The following is a 22307-nucleotide window of genomic DNA, read 5'->3' as shown; positions in this document are numbered from 1 at the left end:
TAAGGCAGGTGCACCAGTGAGGCTCCAGTCCGTAGTATAGCAATATGAAAGAACTCGGAACTGCAAGGTATGCAGATAAAAAAGGCAAAAGTTTATGGGTGCAATCCAAAAATGTGCAAAGCAATGTTCTCGTTTTGGTCCAACACCCGGACCTTCATCAGAATGGCTGCGGATTTCTGGGAGAAAGGTAAGCATGGTGGAGACGCTCTGAAGCATGCAAGTCCCATGGCTGGAGAGCCACGCCATCAGTGACCAAGCGCCTCCATCATACTTACTTATCCCGTAGCAAACTACAACCATTCTGATGAAGGTCCGGGTGATGGACCGAAACGTGATTATTACTTTGCACATTTTTGGATTGCATTGTTTTTTTTACTTGCAGCGCTGAGTTCTTTCACGACATATTTTCAATTTGTTTGTAGGAAGAATAAACTGGTTTTCAATAATAACTCACTAAGTTGAAGTAGGAAGTCTTAGTGTGCGAGTCAACTAACCCAAAGAAGGTGATCCCGAGAGCCAAATTAATCCCAAATTATTATTATTAATATTATTATTCCAATACCGTCAGTGCTGCTTTTATCATCTCCATCACATGTGCCGCTCATTATCGTCAGATCTGCAATATCAGAGCTCACGCGGCTCTTGTGACCTCGGGCTGCTCTACCATTGCTCAGTCCACCCTTGAGCGCCAGCGTTGCTCGCCCCGTACTCTTCCGATCCAGCTGATTACCTTGTCTCTACACATTCTCGACCCTATATATGTCCATTTGTGACATTACTGGGTCTCTATATGGCTGCGCACAGTCAGTTCATACCGCGCATGCGCTATCAGACCCTTACTGACATGGCGGATGTAAGAAACAAGGAAAGGTCACATGTTGGATGCATAGAATGTGATCTGCGGTGCAAGATAAAATGAATAAATGAGGTCACCAATCGCCAGATGTGCTTAAACTTAAAAAGTTGTATAAAAGTGAAATAAAAGTTGTTTTGTGCCAAAAATAAAGTAACGTAAAACTTTTTTTGAGATCCGGATGGCCCTTTTTCATCGAGTGTGGCTGCGCGGGGGTTAATGGGATTTAGCGCGAGCCTGCGGAGGACTGTATAATGAATGAACAGAGATGCTGTATATAATACAAGCTGCGGGTTTAGATTTGGCTCCAGTCTTTCGAATGGTTTCCACTAGTCAGATGAAAATGCCGGCTGGTGAGGGACTCGAGGGATCTTCCCGCTGCCAAGAGAAGTCGTTCTGTTCGGATGCCGAAATACATCTGTAATCTTGTCTTTTGTGATCAACAATGGGCATGTGAGTCTGACGAGTTCCTTATTATTTATTGTGTATCTCCAACCTCAGTGGGGACCGAGCCTGAGAAAGAACAAAGCTCGATGCTCCGCCGCACCGCGCACAACTGCCAGAACTGCATTTTTAAAGAACTTACAACTCACCGACTAAGTGCAGATTCACAGACGTGGGGGGAGGGGAGAATTGGGTCATAAGAAGTAAGAATCAAGATGTAAATTGTGTGCTCAGTACTGGGGGAAAAAACATAAAAAACTCATCAAAGTGCGGGATTAGCTGCGGAGAGAAGAGCGGAAGCGGGGGAATGGGTGAACTGCGCCGAAGAGGATAGAAGATTGATACTCATGATATTATCAGGCAATATCAGAGAATTGTGATACAGTAAAACAATGTAACTGTGGATAAATGAGAAGTAATAAAAGTCTGGAGGGTTATACGGGTGAGGGGAGAGGGGAGCCGGGAGGTCTGTGCTCAGTAACGGAAGATACAACGCTTCTCTCTATAGAAGGCGACCAAGGGAGAAAGTCGCATACAGCATGTATGGACATGGGGCTGTGCGTGTTTTTTTTTCTTCTGTGACTTTTCTTTTTTTTCTTTTGTGCCTTTAGGACTGTGACGGTGTCTAACAGAGACGCTGACCTTGTCCACCTAGAGACTAAGACTCCAGAAGGACGTAAGTGACCACGGCATTAAACACTATTACTTGTGCGGCATGTGGCTTTTCTGTAACCTGCATGAGCTACTAATCATATTATCCCTCACACTACGAACCCTCATAGTACTAAGCTCCCATACTACTATCCCCCACACTACTATCCACAATAATACTATCCCCCATACTACTATCCCCCATACTACTATCCCCTATACTACTATCCCCCATACTACTATCCCCTATACTACTATCCCCTATACTACTATCCCCCATACTACTATCCACAATAATACTGTCCCCTATACTGCTATCCCCATACTACTATCCCCCATACTACTATCCACAATAATACTATCCCCTATACTACTATCCCCCATACTACTATCCCCCATACTACTATCCACAATAATACTATCCCCTATACTACTATCCCCCATACTACTATCCCCCATACTACTATCCACAATAATACTATCCCCTATACTACTATCCCCTATACTACTATCCCCCATACTACTATCCCCTATACTAGTATCCCTCATACTACTATCCCCTATACTACTATCCCCTATACTACTATCCCCCATACTACTATCCACAATAATACTGTCCCCTATACTGCTATCCCCATACTACTATCCCCCATACTACTATCCCCCATACTATTATCCCCCATACTATTATCCACAATAATACTGTCCCCTATACTGCTATCCCCCATACTACTATCCCCCATACTACTATCCCCCATACTACTATCCCCCATACTACTATCCACAATAATACTATCCCCTATACTACTATCCCCCATACTACTATCCCCCATACTACTATCCACAATAATACTATCCCCTATACTACTATCCCCCATACTACTATCCCTCATACTACTATCCCCCATACTACTATCCCCCATACTATTATCCACAATAATACTATCCCCCATACTACTATCTCTCATACTACTATCCCCCATACTACTATACCCCATACTACTATCCCTCATACTACTATACCCCATGCTACTATCCCCCATGCTACTATCCCCCACAGTACTATCCCCCATACTACTATCTCTCATACTACTATCCCCCATACTACTATACCCCATACTACTATCCCTCATACTACTATACCCCATACTACTATCCCCCATACTACTATCTCTCATACTACTATCCTCCATGCTACTATCCCCCACACTACTATCCCCCATACTACTATCCCCCATACTACTATCCCTCATACTACTATCCCTCATACTACTATCCCTCATACTACTATCCCCCATACTACACTCCACAATAATACTATCGCCCATACTACTATCCCTCATACTACTATCCCCCATGTTACTATCCCCCATACTACTATCCCCCATACTATTATCCACAATAATACTATCCCCTATACTACTATCCCCCATACTACTATCCCTCATACTACTATCCCCCATACTACTATCCCCCATACTACTATCCACAATAATACTATCCCCCATACTACTATCCCCCATACTACTATCCCCCATACTACTATCCCCAAACTACTATCCCCCATACTACTATCCCCCATACTACTATCCCCCATACTACTATCCCTCATACTACTATCCCCCATACTACTCTCCGCAATAATACTATCGCCTACTATCCCTTATACTACTATCCCTCATACTACTATCCACAATAATACTATCCCCTATACTACTACCCCCCATACTACTATCCCCCATACTACTATCCCTCATACTACTATCCCCCATACTACTATCCCCCATACTACTATCCCTCATACTACTATCCCCCATACTACTATCCCCCATACTATTATCCACAATAATACTATCCCCCATACTACTATCTCTCATACTATTATCCACAATAATACTATCCCCCATACTACTATCTCTCATACTACTATCCCCCATACTACTATCCCCCATACTACTATCCCTCATACTACTATACCCCATGCTACTATCCCCCATACTACTATCCCTCATACTACTATCCCCCACACTACTCTCCGCAATAATACTATCGCCCATACTACTATCCCCCATACTACTATCCCCCATACTACTATCCCTCATACTACTATCCCTCATACTACTATCCCCCATACTACTCGCCGCAATAATACTATCGCCCATGCTACTATCCCCCATACTACTATCCCTCATACTACTATCCCTCATACTACTATCCCCCATACTACTCTCCGCAATAATACTATCGCCCATACTACTATCCCTCATACTACTATCCCCCATGTTACTATCCCCCATACTACTATCCCCCATACTATTATCCACAATAATACTATCCCCTATACTACTATCCCCCATACTACTATCCCTCATACTACTATCCCCCATACTACTATCCCCCATACTACTATCCACAATAATACTATCCCCCATACTACTATCCCCCATACTACTATCCCCCATACTACTATCCCCAAACTACTATCCCTCATACTACTATCCCCCATACTACTATCCCCCATACTACTATCCCCCATACTACTATCCCTCATACTACTATCCCCCATACTACTATCCGCAATAATACTATCGCCTACTATCCCTTATACTACTATCCCTCATACTACTAGCCACAATAATACTATCCCCTATACTACTACCCCCCATACTACTATCCCCCATACTACTATCCCCCATACTACTATCCCTCATACTACTATCCCCCATACTACTATCCCCCATACTACTATCCCTCATACTACTATCCCTCATACTACTATCCCCCATACTACTATCCCCCATACTACTATCCCCATACTACTATCCCTCATACTACTATCCCTCATACTACTATCCCCCATACTACTCTCCGCAATAATACTATCGCCCATACTACTATCCCCCATACTACTATCCCTCATACTACTATCCCTCATACTACTATCCCCCTTACTACTATCCCCCATACTACTATCCCCATACTACTATCCCTCATACTACTATCCCCCATACTACTATCCCTCATACTACTATCCCCCTTACTACTCTCCGCAATAATACTATCGCCCATACTACTATCCCTCATACTACTATCCCCCATGTTACTATCCCCCATACTACTATCCCCCATACTATTATCCACAATAATACTATCCCCTATACTACCATCCCCATGTTACTATCCCCCATACTACTATCCCCCATACTACTATCCCCCATACTACTATCCACAATAATACTATCCCCCATACTTCTATCCACAATAATACTATCCCCCATGCTACTATACTCCATACTACTATCCCCCATGCTACTATCCCCCATACTACTATCCCCCATACTACTATCCCCCATACTACTATCCCCGATACTACTATCCCCGATACTATTATCCTTCATACTACTATCCCCATACTATTATCCTTCATACTACTATCCCCATACTACTATCCACCATGCTGCTATCTCTTATACTACTATCCCCCATACTACTAACCCTCATACTAGCTTAAACACACATGAGCCATGCACAAAAGTGAACAAGTCGGTAGGACAGTGTTCACACCACCCAAAGACTGAAACACAGAAAAAACACAGTACAACAAACGTGTAAAAATACTTTGCTGTAAAATATATATAACGGTAAACAGCAGGTGCTAGTAAAAAAGATAACAAAAGCACGGTATTTAGTTGGTATGTTTTTTTGCAAAAATTGTATACTAAGCCGCTCCACCAACGTCACGGTATACCCATCTTAAAGCAGTCCTATCTAATGTATTTAAAACCTGACCATGTGAACACTACCTATATGAGCAGGATTCAGAAAGGTAATGCCTGATGTAGATACGCTGTGCAAGATGGCTTTTTTAACCCTCATACTACTATCCCTCATACTACTAACCCCCATACTACTATCCCTCATACTACTAACCCCCATACTACTATCCCCCATACTACGATCCCTTATACTACTATCTTTCATACTACTTTCTCTCGTACTGCTAACCCTCATACAACTAACCTTCATACTACTAACCCTCATACTTCTATTCAGTATACTACTAGCCCTCATACTACTATCTCTCATACTACTATCTCTCATACTAATATTGTCACACTGTGACAGTCTTTGTTAAGGAAGAGAGACATCAAACTGTCCCTGGAACTGGGACCTTAAGGATCCCTGTCCGGGAGTACTCTTGAAGGTAGAGAGGATCGAGTTTCCAACCTTACTATGCTCCTCTTAAACCCTGATCTGTCCCATCCCCCAGCCCATGAGGCATAGGACAAAAATGTAAGGTAAACAAGACACAAAGACAAAACAGGGATAACAGAAAGCCTCTATCATACAAAAGCACTAACCATCAATAGGGAGGAGGACAGGGAGGAATAAACTAAATAGGAAAAGGGATCAGGAGATAAACACATATACTACAGAAAATCACAGAACATTACTACAACAACTCTACTCCAACCACTTAGCCTTAACACACAACACAGGAAGACGAATCTTTCACCGGCAAGGACAAGTAGGTCTGAACAGTTTTTATAGGAAGAAGTAATGACTAGTGGTGATAATTCTGCAAATGTTTTAAAGTTGTCAAATAGATTAAAGGGAATCTTTCAGCAGGTTTTTGCTACCCCATCTGAGCGCAGCATGACATAGGAGCAGAAACCCTATTTCCAATGATGTGTCACTTACTGGGCTGCTTGTTGTAGTTTTGATAAAATAACAGTTTTATCTGCTGTATATCTAGCTGTTCTCTAAATGCTGAGCTCTGTATAACCCCGCCCACACCACTGATTGGCTGCTTTCTGTCTATGCATAGTGTACAAAGAAAGTAGCCAATCAGTGGTGGGGGCGTGGTTGGACTACCTGGCAGCAGGTTTACCAGTCCTTGTAATAATCCCCTGCTGATAAAACAATGATTTTATCAAAATTGCAACAAGAAGCTCAGTAAGTGATACATCGCTGAAATCAGGGACTCTGTCTCTACATTATGCTGCCCTTAGATTAGGTGACACAAATAATGGTGATAGATTCCCTTTAAACTCTTTTAATGTGATTTACACATGACCACGTGTCACTATGTAACCCTAGTCCAGAGGTCACTGGTGTCATACAGCTGTAAATCTAGCAGATTGTTACATTGTGGCACATTAGTTCACAGAATATTTCCCACCTTGAATTTGGGTCTTTCTCTGAAGTCTTCATGGTTTCACTGATCGTCTCCATTAATTTTCTTGGAGGTCCTCCTCTTCTCCTTCCTTCTTCCAGTGAGCTGTGTCTTCCCGACAATATGTCTGGGATTGTATCACCTAAAATTATAGAAAAGAAGAACATCCTCAGTGTAAAGTCTCTGAATTTAATGAGGAAGGAGAAATTTACCCAAAGGCTTCAGATTAATGAAAGAATACATTTTGTGCAGAGGAATCACGACCAGCGAAGAGAGGGAAGAGGGAGGATGAAACGAGCTTCCAACCACAGAGAATTGAGAGGAATCCTTCTAAATCGGAAAGAAGGACATCAACAAGTCAAAGCGTATTTGGAGGGTGAGGCTTTAAAATCAAGAGGAAAAGTCCAGTGGGTTTCCCATTAGTGCAACTTTTACAAATGTGCCTTATTAAAGAAATAATCCCTTACAAAACCAAGAGACGCCATAATGTCTAGATCTTTAGTTAGTGACCCATTCAGTTACCATTACTGGAAGAAATATGTGGTCACTAATGTGGATTACTAGTTAATCAACAGTAAGTTTACTTTTAGCTGAGATGATATAGAAGAAAACCACAAGAAGTTTCATCTACTTCATCTGAAGACCTGGGTTCAGGAAGGTAGGACAAGGCTCCCAAACGGTCACTAAAGCTTTATTATTAGAGATGAGCGGATCTTTTGAAACGTGAATTCGCTGACTCGAATTGCTCGTATAATACACATGTTTAGAGGAGAGAGAGTGAGGACCCCGCTAATCATAAGCACTTACACTCTACAGTGAAGAGAGAGGACCCCGCTGACCATAAGAGCTTACACTCTACAGGAAAGAGAGATGACCTCACTGACCATAAGAGCTTACACTCTACAGGAGAAAGAGAGAGAACCCCACTGACCATAAGAGCTTACACTCTACAGGAGAAAGAGAGAGAACCCCACTGACCATAAGAGCTTACACTCTACAGGAGAGAGAGGACCCCACTGATCATAAGAGCTTACACTCTACAGGAGAAAGAGAGAGGACCCCACTGACCATAAGAGCTTACACTCTACAGGAGAGAGAGGACCCCACTGACCATAAGAGCTTACACTCTACAGGAGAGAGAGGACCCCACTGACCATAAGAGCTTACACTCTACAGGAGAGAGAGGACCCCACTGATCATAAGAGCTTACACTCTACAGAAGAAAGAGAGAGGACCCCACTGACCATAAGAGCTTACACTCTACATGAGAGAGAGGACCCCACTGACCATAAGAGCTTACACTCTGCAGGAGAGAGAGAGGACCCCACTGACCATAAGAGCTTACACTCTACAGGAAAGAGAGATAACCTCACTGACCATAAGAGCTTACACTCTGCAGGAGAGAGAGAGGACCACACTGACCATAAGAGCTTACACTCTACACGAAAGAGAGATGACCTCACTGACCATATGAGCTTACACTCTACAGGAGAGAGAGAGAGGACCCCACTGACCATAAGAGCTTACACTCTACAAGAGAGAGAGAGGACCCCACTGACCATAAGAGCTTACACTCTACAGGAGAGAGAGGACCCCACTGACCATAAGAGCTTACACTCTACAGGAGAGAAAGGACCCCACTGACCATAAGAGCTTACACTCTACAAGAGAGAGAGGACACCACTGACCATAAGAGCTTACATGCTACAGGAGAGAGCGAGGACCCCACTGACCATAAGAGCTTACACTCTACAGGAGAGAGAGGACCCCACTGAGCATAAGAGCTTACACTCTACAGGCAAGAGAGGACCCCACTGACCATAAGAGCTTACACTCTACAGGAGAGAGAGGACCCCACTAACCATAAGAGTTTACACTCTACAGGAGAGAGAGAGGACCCTACTGACCCTAAGAGCTTACACTCTACAGGAGAGAGAGGACCCCACTGACCATAAGAGCTTACACACTACAGGAGAGAGAGGACCCCACTGACCATAAGAGCTTACACTGTATAGGAGAGAGAGGAACCCACTGACCATAAGAGCTTACACTGTACAGGAGAGAGAGGACCCCACTGACCATAAGAGCTTACACTCTACAGGAGAGAGAGGACCCCACTGATCATAAGAGCTTACACTCTACAGGAGACAGAGAGGACCCCACTGACCATAAGAGCTTACACTCTACAGGAGAAAGACAGAGGACCCCACAGACCATAAGAGCTTACACTCTACAGAAGAGAGAGCACTCCACTGACCATAAGAGCTTACACTCTACAGGAGAGAGGACACCACTGACCATAAGAGCTTACACTCTACAGGAAAGAGAGAGGACCCCACTGACCATAAGAGCTTACACTCTACAGGCAAGAGAGGACCCCACTGACAATAAGAGCTTACACTCTACAGGAGAGAGAGGACCCCACTAACCATAAGAGCTTACACTCTACAGGAGAGAGAGAGGACCCTACTGACCCTAAGAGCTTACACTCTACAGGAGAGAGAGGACCCCACTGACCATAAGAGCTTACACACTACAGGAGAGAGAGGACCCCACTGACCATAAGAGCTTACACTGTATAGGAGAGAGAGGAACCCACTGACCATAAGAGCTTACACTGTACAGAAGAGAGAGGACCCCACTGACCATAAGAGCTTACACTCTACAGGAGAGAGAGGAGCCCACTGATCATAAGAGCTTACACTCTACAGGAGACAGAGAGGACCCCACTGACCATAAGAGCTTACACTCTACAGGAGAAAGAGAGAGGAACCCACAGACCATAAGAGCTTACACTCTACAGAAGAGAGAGCACCCCACTGACCATAAGAGCTTACACTCTACAGGAGAGAGAGGACCCCACTGACCATAAGAGCTTGCACTCTACAGTAGACAGAGAGAGGACTCCACTGACCATAAGAGCTTACACTCTACAGGAGAGAGAGGACCCCACTGATCATAAGAGCTTACACTCTACAGGAGAGAGAGGACCCCACTGACCATAAGAGCTTACACTCTACAGGAAAGAGAGAGGACCCCACTGACTATAAGAGCTTACACTCTACAGGAGAGAGAGAGGACCCCACTGACTATAAGAGCTTACACTCTACAGGAGAGAGAGAGAACCTCACTGACCATAAGTGGTTACACTCTATAGGAGAGAGAGAAGACGCTGCTTATCATAAGAGCTTACACTCTACAGGAGATAGAGGACCCCACTGACCATAAGAGCTTACACTCCACAGGAGACAGAGAGGACCCCACTGACCATAAGAGCTTACACTCTACAGGAGAGAGAGGACCCCACTGACCATAAGAGCTTACACTCTACAGGAGAGAGAGGACCCCACTGACCATAAGAGCTTACACTCTACATGAAAGAGAGATGACCTCACTGTCCATAAGAGCTTACATTCTGCAGGAGAGAGAGAGGACCCCACTGACCATAAGAGCTTACACTCTACAGGAAAGAGAGATGACCTCACTGACCATAAGAGCTTACACTCTACAGGAAAGAGAGATGACCTCACTGTCCATAAGAGCTTACATTCTGCAGGAGAGAGAGAGGACCCCACTGACCATAAGAGCTTACACTCTACAGGAAAGAGAGGACCCCACTGACCATAAGAGCTTACACTCTACAGGAAAGAGAGAGGACCCCACTGACTATAAGAGCTTACACTCTACAGGAGAGAGAGGACCCCACTGACCATAAGAGCTTACACTCTACAGGAGAGAGAGAGGACCCCACTGACCATAAGAGCTTACACTCTACAGGAGAGAGAGGACCCCACTGACCATAAGAGCTTACACTCTACAGGAAAGAGAGAGGACCCCACTGACTATAAGAGCTTACACTCTACAGGAGAGAGAGAGGACCCCAATGACCATAAGAGCTTACACTCTATAGGAGACAGAGAGATCCCCACTGACCATAAGAGCTTACACTCTACAGGCAAGAGAGGACCCCACTGACCATAAGAGCTTACACTCTACAGGAGAGAGAGAGGACCCCAATGACCATAAGAGCTTACACTCTATAGGAGACAGAGAGATCCCCACTGACCATAAGAGCTTACACTCTACAGGCAAGAGAGGACCCCACTGACCATAAGAGCTTACACTCTACAGGAAAGAGAGATGACCTCACTGTCCATAAGAGCTTACATTCTACAGGAGAGAGAGAGAGGACCCCACTGACCATAAGAGCTTACACTCTACAGGAAAGAGAGATGACCCCACTGACCATAAGAGCTTACACTCTACAGGAGAGAGAGAGGACCCCACTGACAATAAGAGCTTACACTCTACAGGAAAGAGAAATGACCTCACTGACCATAGGAGCTTACACTCTACAGGAGAGAGAGAGGACCCCACTGACCATAAGAGCTTACACTCTACAGGAGAGAGAGGACCCCACTGACCATAAGAGCTTACACTCTACAGGAAAGAGAGATGACCTCACTGTCCATAAGAGCTTACATTCTGCAGGAGAGAGAGAGGACCCCACTGACCATAAGATCTTACACTCTACAGGAAAGAGAGATGACCCCACTGACCATAAGAGCTTACACTCTACAGGAGAGAGAGAGGACCCCACTGACCATAAGCGCTTACACTCTACAGGAAAGAGAGATGACCTCACTGACCATAAGAGCTTACACTCTACAGGAGAGAGAGAGGACCCCACTGACCATAAGAGCTTACACTCTACAGGAGAGAGAGAGGACCCCGCTAACCATAAGAGCTTACACTCTACAGGAGAGAGAGGACCCCACTGACCATAAGAGCTTACACTCTACAGGAGAGAGAGGACCCCACTGACCATAAGAGCTTACACTCTACAGGAGAGAGGACACCACTGACCATAAGAGCTTACACTCTACAGGAAAGAGAGAGGACCCCACTGACTATAAGAGCTAACACTCTACAGGAGAGAGAGGACCCCACTGATCATAAGAGCTTACACTCTACAGGAGAGAGAGAGGACCCCGATGACCATAAGAGCTTACACTCTATAGGAGACAGAGAGAACCCCACTGACCATAAGAGCTTACACTCTACAGGAGAAAGAGAGAGGACCCCACAGACCATAAAAGCTTACACTCTACAGAAGAGAGAGCACCCCACTGACCATAAGAGCTTACACTCTACAGGAGAGAGAGGACCCCACTGATCATAAGAGCTTACACTCTACAGGAGACAGAGAGGACCCGACTGACCATAAGAGCTTGCACTCTACAGTAAACAGAGAGAGGACTCCACTGACCATAAGAGCTTACACTCTACAGGAGCGAGAGAACCCCACTGATCATAAGAGCTTACACTCTACAGGAGAGAGAGGACCCCACTGATCATAAGAGCTTACACTCTACAGAAGAAAGAGAGAGGACCCCACTGACCATAAGAGCTTACACTCTACATGAGAGAGAGGACCCCACTGACCATAAGAGCTTACACTCTGCAGGAAAGAGAGATAACCTCACTGACCATAAGAGCTTACACTCTGCAGGAGAGAGAGAGGACCACACTGACCATAAGAGCTTACACTCTACACGAAAGAGAGATGACCTCACTGACCATATGAGCTTACACTCTACAGGAGAGAGAGAGGACCCCACTGACCATAAGAGCTTACACTCTACAAGAGAGAGAGAGGACCCCACTGACCATAAGAGCTTACACTCTACAGGTGAGAGAGGACCCCACTGACCATAAGAGCTTACACTCTACAGGAGAGAAAGGACCCCACTGACCATAAGAGCTTACACTCTACAAGAGAGAGAGGACACCACTGACCATAAGAGCTTACATGCTACAGGAGAGAGCGAGGACCCCACTGACCATAAGAGCTTACACTCTACAGGAGAGAGAGGACCCCACTGAGCATAAGAGCTTACACTCTACAGGCAAGAGAGGACCCCACTGACCATAAGAGCTTACACTCTACAGGAGAGAGAGGACCCCACTAACCATAAGAGCTTACACTCTACAGGAGTGAGAGAGGACCCTACTGACCCTAATAGCTTACACTCTACAGGAGAGAGAGGACCCCACTGACCATAAGAGCTTACACACTACAGGAGAGAGAGGACCCCCACTGACCATAAGAGCTTACACTGTATAGGAGAGAGAGGAACCCACTGACCATAAGAGCTTACACTGTACAGGAGAGAGAGGACCCCACTGACCATAAGAGCGTACACTCTACAGGAGAGAGAGGACCCCACTGATCATAAGAGCTTACACTCTACAGGAGACAGAGAGGACCCCACTGACCATAAGAGCTTACACTCTACAGGAGAAAGAGAGAGGACCCCACAGACCATAAGAGCTTACACTCTACAGAAGAGAGAGCACCCCACTGACCATAAGAGCTTACACTCTACAGGAGAGAGGACACCACTGACCATAAGAGCTTACACTCTACAGGAAAGAGAGAGGACCCCACTGACCATAAGAGCTTACACTCTACAGTCAAGAGAGGACCCCACTGACCATAAGAGCTTACACTCTACAGGAGAGAGAGGACCCCACTAACCATAAGAGCTTACACTCTACAGGAGAGAGAGAGGACCCTACTGACCCTAAGAGCTTACACTCTACAGGAGAGAGAGGACCCCACTGACCATAAGAGCTTACACACTACAGGAGAGAGAGGACCCCACTGACCATAAGAGCTTACACTGTATAGGAGAGAGAGGAACCCACTGACCATAAGAGCTTACACTGTACAGGAGAGAGAGGACCCCACTGACCATAAGAGCTTACACTCTACAGGAGAGAGAGGACCCCACTGATCATAAGAGCTTACACTCTACAGGAGACAGAGAGGACCCCACTGACCATAAGAGCTTACACTCTACAGGAGAAAGAGAGAGGACCCCACAGACCATAAGAGCTTACACTCTACAGAAGAGAGAGCACCCCACTGACCATAAGAGCTTACACTCTACAGGAGAGAGAGGACCCCACTGATCATAAGAGCTTACACTCTACAGGAGACAGAGAGGACCCCACTGACCATAAGAGCTTGCACTCTACAGTAGACAGAGAGAGGACTCCACTGACCATACGAGCTTACACTCTACAGGAGAGAGAGGACCCCACTGACCATAAGAGCTTACACTCTACAGGAAAGAGAGAGGACCCCACTGACTATAAGAGCTTACACTCTACAGGAGAGAGAGAGGACCCCACTGACTATAAGAGCTTACACTCTACAGGAGAGAGAGAGAACCTCACTGACCATAAGTGGTTACACTCTATAGGAGAGAGAGAAGACCCTGCTTATCATAAGAGCTTACACTCTACAGGAGATAGAGGACCCCACTGACCATAAGAGCTTACACTCCACAGGAGACAGAGAGGACCCCACTGACCATAAGAGCTTACACTCTACAGGAGAGAGAGGACCCCACTGACCATAAGAGCTTACACTCTACAGGAGAGAGAGGACCCCACTGACCATAAGAGCTTACACTCTACAGGAAAGAGAGATGACCTCACTGTCCATAAGAGCTTACACACTACAGGAGAGAGAGGACCCCACTGACCATATGAGCTTACACTGTATAGGAGAGAGAGGAACCCACTGACCATAAGAGCTTACACTGTACAGGAGAGAGAGGACCCCACTGACCATAAGAGCTTACACTCTACAGGAGAGAGAGGACCCCACTGATCATAAGAGCTTACACTCTACAGGAGACAGAGAGGACCCCACTGACCATAAGAGCTTACACTCTACAGGAGAAAGAGAGAGGACCCCACAGACCATAAGAGCTTACACTCCACAGAAGAGAGAGCACCCCACTGACCATAAGAGCTTACACTCTACAGGAGAGAGAGGACCCCACTGATCATAAGAGCTTACACTCTACAGGAGACAGAGAGGACCCCACTGACCATAAGAGCTTGCACTCTACAGTAGACAGAGAGAGGACTCCACTGACCATAAGAGCTTACACTCTACAGGAGAGAGAGGACCCCACTGACCATAAGAGCTTACACTCTACAGGAAAGAGAGAGGACCCCACTGACTATAAGAGCTTACACTCTACAGGAGAGAGAGAGGACCCCACTGACTATAAGAGCTTACACTCTACAGGAGAGAGAGAGAACCTCACTGACCATAAGTGGTTACACTCTATAGGAGAGAGAGAAGACCCTGCTTATCATAAGAGCTTACACTCTACAGGAGATAGAGGACCCCACTGACCATAAGAGCTTACACTCCACAGGAGACAGAGAGGACCCCACTGACCATAAGAGCTTACACTCTACAGGGGAGAGAGGACCCCACTGACCATAAGAGCTTACACTCTACAGGAGAGAGAGGACCCCACTGACCATAAGAGCTTACACTCTACAGGAAAGAGAGATGACCTCACTGCCCATAAGAGCTTACATTCTGCAGGAGAGAGAGAGGACCCCACTGACCATAAGAGCTTACACTCTACAGGAAAGAGAGGACCCCACTGACAATAAGAGCTTACACTCTACAGGAAAGAGAGAGGACCCCACTGACTATAAGAGCTTACACTCTACAGGAAAGAGAGGACCCCACTGACCATAAGAGCTTACACTCTACAGGAGAGAGAGGACCCCACTGACCATAAGAGCTTACACTCTACAGGAGAGAGAGAGGACCCCACTGACCATAAGAGCTTACACTCTACAAGAGAGAGAGAGGACCCCACTGACCATAAGAGCTTACACTCTACAGGAAAGAGAGAGGACCCCACTGACTATAAGAGCTTACACTCTACAGGAGAGAGAGAGGACCCCAATGACCATAAGAGCTTACACTCTATAGGAGACAGAGAGATCCCCACTGACCATAAGAGCTTACACTCTACAGGCAAGAGAGGACCCCACTGACCATAAGAGCTTACACTCTACAGGAAAGAGAGATGACCTCACTGTCCATAAGAGCTTACATTCTACAGGAGAGAGAGAGGACCCCACTGACCATAAGAGCTTACACTCTACAGGAAAGAGAGATGACCCCACTGACCATAAGAGCTTACACTCTACAGGAGAGAGAGAGGACCCCACTGACAATAAGAGCTTACACTCTACAGGAAAGAGAGATGACCTCACTGACCATAGGAGCTTACACTCTACAGGAGAGAGAGAGGACCCCACTGACCATAAGAGCTTACACTCTACAGGAGAGAGAGGACCCCACTGACCATAAGAGCTTACACTCTACAGGAAAGAGAGATGACCTCACTGTCCATAAGAGCTTACATTCTGCAGGAGAGAGAGAGGACCCCACTGACCATAAGATCTTACACTCTACAGGAAAGAGAGATGACCCCACTGAAAATAAGAGCTTACACTCTACAGGAGAGAGAGAGGACCCCACTGACCATAAGCGCTTACACTCTACAGGAAAGAGAGATGACCTCACTGACCATAAGAGCTTACACTCTACAGGAGAGAGAGAGGACCCCACTGACCATAAGAGCTTACACTCTACAGGAGAGAGAGAGGACCCTACTGACCATAAGAGCTTACACTCTACAGGAGAGAGAGAGGACCCCGCTAACCATAAGAGCTTACACTCTACAGGAGAGAGAGGACCCCACTGACCATAAGAGCTTACACTCTAAAGGAGAGAGAGGACCCCACTGACCATAAGAGCTTACACTCTACAGGAGAGAGGACACCACTGACCATAAGAGCTTACACTCTACAGGAAAGAGAGAGGACCCCACTGACTATAAGAGCTTACACTCTACAGGAGAGAGAGGACCCCACTGATCATAAGAGCTTACACTCTACAGGAGAGAGAGAGGACCCCGATGACCATAAGAGCTTACACTCTATAGGAGACAGAGAGAACCCCACTGACCATAAGAGCTTACACTCTACAGGCAAGAGAGGACCCCACTGACCATAAGAGCTTACACTCTACAGGAGAAAGAGAGAGGACCCCACAGACCATAAGAGCTTACACTCTACAGAAGAGAGAGCACCCCACTGACCATAAGAGCTTACACTCTACAGGAGAGAGAGGACCCCACTGATCATAAGAGCTTACACTCTACAGGAGACAGAGAGGACCCACTGACCATAAGAGCTTGCACTCTACAGTAGACAGAGAGAGGACTCCACTGACCATAAGAGCTTACACTCTACAGGAGCGAGAGGACCCCACTGATCATAAGAGCTTACACTCTACAGGAGAGAGAGGACCTCACTGACTATAAGAGCTTACACTCTACAGGAGAGAGAGAGGACCCCACTGACTATAAGAGCTTACACTCTACAGGAGAGAGAGAGAACCTCACTGACCATAAGAGGTTACACTCTATAGGAGAGAGAGAAGACCCTGCTTATCATAAGAGCTTACACTCTACAGGAGATAGAGGACCCCACTGACCATAAGAGCTTACACTCCACAGGAGACATAGAGGACCCCACTGACCATAAGAGCTTACACTCTACAGGAGAGAGAGGACCCCACTGACCATAAGAGCTTACACTCTACAGGAGAGAGAGGACCCCACTGACCATAAGAGCTTACACTCTACAGTAAAGAGAGATGACCTCACTGTCTATAAGAGCTTACATTCTGCAGGAGAGAGAGAGGACCCCACTGACCATAAGAGCTTACACTCTACAGGAAAGAGAGATGACCTCACTGACCATAAGAGCTTACACTCTACAGGAGAGAGAGAGGACCCCACTGACCATAAGATCTTACACTCTACAGGAGAGAGAGGACCCCACTGACCATAAGAGCTTACACTCTACAGGAAAGAGAGATGACCTCACTGACCATAAGAGCTTACACTCTACAGGAGAGAGAGAGGACCCCACTGACCATAAGAGCTTACACTCTACAGGAGAGAGAGGACCCCACTGACCATAAGAGCTTACACTCTACAGGAAAGAGATATGACCTCACTGTCCATAAGAGCTTACATTCTGCAGGAGAGAGAGAGGACCCCACTGACCATAAGAGCTTACACTCTACAGGAAAGAGAAATGACCCCACTGACCATAAGAGCTTACACTCTACAGGAGAGAGAGAGGACCCCACTGACCATAAGAGCTTACACTCTACAGGAAAGAGAGATGACCTCACTGACCATAAGAGCTTACACTCTACAGGAGAGAGAGAGGACCCCACTGACCATAAGAGCTTACACTCTACAGGAGAGAGAGAGGACCCTACTGACCATAAGAGCTTACACTCTACAGGAGAGAGAGAGGACCCCGCTAACCATAAGAGCTTACACTCTACAGGAGAGAGAGGACCCCACTGACCATAAGAGCTTACACTCTACAGGAGAGAGGACACCACTGACCATAAGAGCTTACACTCTACAGGAAAGAGAGAGGACCCCACTGACTATAAGAGCTTACACTCTACAGGAGAGAGAGAGGACCCCAATGACCATAAGAGCTTACACTCTATAGGAGACAGAGAGATCCCCACTGACCATAAGAGCTTACACTCTACAGGCAAGAGAGGACCCCACTGACCATAAGAGCTTACACTCTACAGGAAAGAGAGATGACCTCACTGTCCATAAGAGCTTACATTCTGCAGGAGAGAGAGAGAGGACCCCACTGACCATAAGAGCTTACACTCTACAGGAAAGAGAGATGACCCCACTGACCATAAGAGCTTACACTCTACAGGAGAGAGAGAGGACCCCACTGACCATAAGAGCTTACTCTCTACAGGAAAGAGAGATGACCTCACTGACCATAGGAGCTTACACTCTACAGGAGAGAGAGAGGACCCCACTGACCATAAGAGCTTACACTCTACAGGAGAGAGAGGACCCCACTGACCATAAGAGCTTACACTCTACAGGAAAGAGAGATGACCTCACTGTCCATAAGAGCTTACATTCTGCAGGAGAGAGAGAGGACCCCACTGACCATAAGAGCTTACACTCTACAGGAGAGAGAGAGGACCCCACTGACCATGAGCGCTTACACTCTACAGGAAAGAGAGATGACCTCACTGACCATAAGAGCTTATACTCTACAGGAGAGAGAGAGGACCCCACTGACCATAAGAGCTTACACTCTACAGGAGAGAGAGAGGACCCTACTGACCATAAGAGCTTACACTCTACAGGAGAGAGAGAGGACCCCGCTAACCATAAGAGCTTACACTCTACAGGAGAGAGAGGACCCCACTGACCATAAGAGCTTACACTCTACAGGAGAGAGAGGACCCCACTGACCATAAGAGCTTACACTCTACAGGAGAGAGGACACCACTGACCATAAGAGCTTACACTCTACAGGAAAGAGAGAGGACCCCACTGACTATAAGAGCTTACACTCTACAGGAGAGAGAGAGGACCCCACTGACCATAAGAGCTTACACTCTACAGGAGAGAGAGAGGTCCCCGATGACCATAAGAGCTTACACTCTATAGGAGACAGAGAGAACCCCACTGACCATAAGAGCTTACACTCTACAGGCAAGAGAGGACCCCACTGACCATAAGAGCTTACACTCTACAGGAGAGAGAGGACCCCACTGACCATAAGAGCTTACACTCTACAGGAAAGAGAGATGACCTCACTGTCCATAAGAGCTTACATTCTGCAGGAGAGAGAGAGAGGACCCCACTGACCATAAGAGCTTACACTCTACAGGAAAGAGAGATGACCCCACTGACCATAAGGGCTTACACTCTACAGGAGAGAGAGAGGACCCCACTGACCATAAGACCTTACACTCTACAGGAGAGAGAGGACCCCAATGACCATAAGAGCTTACACTCTACAGGAGAGAGAGGACCCCAATGACCATAAGAGCTTACACTCTATAGGAGACAGAGAGATCCCCACTGACCATAAGAGCTTACACTCTACAGGCAAGAGAGGACCCCTCTGACCATAAGAGCTTACACTCTACAGGAAAGAGAGATGACCTCACTGTCCATAAGAGCTTACATTCTGCAGGAGAGAGAGAGAGGAACCCACTGACCATAAGAGCTTACACTCTACAGGAAAGAGAGATGACCCCACTGACCATAAGAGCTTACACTCTACAGGAGAGAGAGAGGACCCCACTGACCATAAGAGCTTACTCTCTACAGGAAAGAGAGATGACCTCACTGACCATAGGAGCTTACACTCTACAGGAGAGAGAGAGGACCCCACTGACCATAAGAGCTTACACTCTACAGGAGAGAGAGGACCCCACTGACCATAAGAGCTTACACTCTACAGGAAAGAGAGATGACCTCACTGTCCATAAGAGCTTACATTCTGCAGGAGAGAGAGAGGACCCCACTGACCATAAGAGCTTACACTCTACAGGAGAGAGAGAGGACCCCACTGACCATAAGCGCTTACACTCTACAGGAAAGAGAGATGACCTCACTGACCATAAGAGCTTATACTCTACAGGAGAGAGAGAGGACCCCACTGACCATAAGAGCTTACACTCTACAGGAGAGAGAGAGGACCCTACTGACCATAAGAGCTTACACTCTACAGGAGAGAGAGAGGACCCCGCTAACCATAAGAGCTTACACTCTACAGGAGAGAGAGGACCCCACTGACCATAAGAGCTTACACTCTACAGGAGAGAGAGGACCCCACTGACCATAAGAGCTTACACTCTACAGGAGAGAGGACACCACTGACCATAAGAGCTTACACTCTACGGGAAAGAGAGAGGACCCCACTGACTATAAGAGCTTACACTCTACAGGAGAGAGAGAGGACCCCACTGACCATAAGAGCTTACACTCTACAGGAGAGAGAGAGGACCCCGATGACCATAAGAGCTTACACTCTATAGGAGACAGAGAGAACCCCACTGACCATAAGAGCTTACACTCTACAGGCAAGAGAGGACCCCACTGACCATAAGAGCTTACACTCTACAGGAGAGAGAGGACCCCACTGACCATAAGAGCTTACACTCTGCAGGAGAGAGAGAGGACCCCACTGACCATAAGAGCTTACACTTCACAGGAGAGAAAGGACCCTACTGACCCTAAGAGCTTACACTCTACAGGAGAGAGAGGACCCCACTGACCATAAGAGCTTACACACTACAGGAGAGAGAGGACCCCACTGACCATAAGAGCTTACACTGTACAGGAGAGAGAGGAACCCACTGACCATAAGAGCTTACACTCCACAGGAGAGAGAGGACCCCACTGATCATAAGAGCTTACACTCTACAGGAGACATAGAGGACTCCACTGACCATAAGAGCTTACACTCTACATAAGACAGAGGACCCCGCTGACTATAAGAGCTTACACTCTACAGGAAAGAGAGATGACCCCACTGACCATAACAGCTTACACTCTACGAGAGACAGAGAAAACCCACTGACCATAAGAGCTTATACTCTACAGGCGAGAGATGACCCCACTCGACCATAAGAGCTTACACTCTACAGAAGAGAGAGGACCCCACTCGACCATAAGAGCTTACACTCTACAGAAGAGAGAGGACCCCACTGACCATAAGAGCTTACACTCTACAGGAGAGAGAGAGGACCCCACTGACTATAAGAGCTTACAGTCTACAGGAGAGAGAGGACCCCACTGACTATAAGAGCTTACACTCTACAGGAGAGAGAGAGGACCCCACTGACTATAAGAGCCTACACTACAGGAGAAAGATGACCCCACTGACCATAAGATCTTACACTCTACAGGAGAGAGAGAGAACCTCACTGACCATAAGAGGTTACACTCTATAGGAGAGAGAGAAGACCCTGCTGATCATAAGAGCTACACACTCTACAGGAGAGAGAGGACCCCACTGACCATAAGAGCTTACACTCTACAGGAGAGAGAGGACTCCACTGGCCATAAGAGCTTACACTCTACAGGAGAGAGAGGACCCCACTGACCATAAGAGCTTACACTCTATATGAGAGAGAGAAGACCCTGCTGATCATAAAAGCTTACACTCTACAGGAGAGAGAGGACCCCACTGACCATAAGAGCTTACACTCTACAGGAAACAGAGAGGACCCCACTGACCATAAAATCTTACACTCTACAGGAGAGAGAGGACCCCACTGACCATAAGAGCTTACACTCTACAGGAGAGAGAGGACCCCACTGACCATAATAGCTTACACTGTACAGGAGAGAGAGGACCCCACTGACCATAAGAGCTTACACTCTACAGGAGAAAGAGAGAAGACCCCACTGACCATAAGAG

The 22307-nt window shown here is 46.5% G+C and overlaps 1 protein-coding gene across 10 annotated transcripts in view; it reads left to right on the top strand.

Moving 5' to 3' along the window:
* SORCS1 (sortilin related VPS10 domain containing receptor 1) overlaps positions 1-22307 on the top strand; it is a 955194-nt gene that overhangs the window by 591585 nt on the left and 341302 nt on the right. For all 10 annotated transcript variants that reach the window (XM_073553077.1, XM_073553078.1, XM_073553082.1 and 7 more), the window contains exon 6: positions 1909-1973. In XM_073553077.1, the coding sequence (XP_073409178.1) occupies positions 1909-1973 (65 nt within the window). The remainder of the gene's footprint in view (positions 1-1908; positions 1974-22307) is intronic.

The sequence above is a fragment of the Dendrobates tinctorius genome, unplaced genomic scaffold (genome assembly GCF_039654945.1).
Source record: "Dendrobates tinctorius isolate UK_male_01 unplaced genomic scaffold, ASM3965494v1 ptg000196l, whole genome shotgun sequence".
NCBI lineage: Eukaryota > Metazoa > Chordata > Amphibia > Anura > Dendrobatidae > Dendrobates > Dendrobates tinctorius.
Note: the sequence above shows the minus strand (reverse complement) of the source record. Positions and strands in the feature narration are given on the sequence as shown.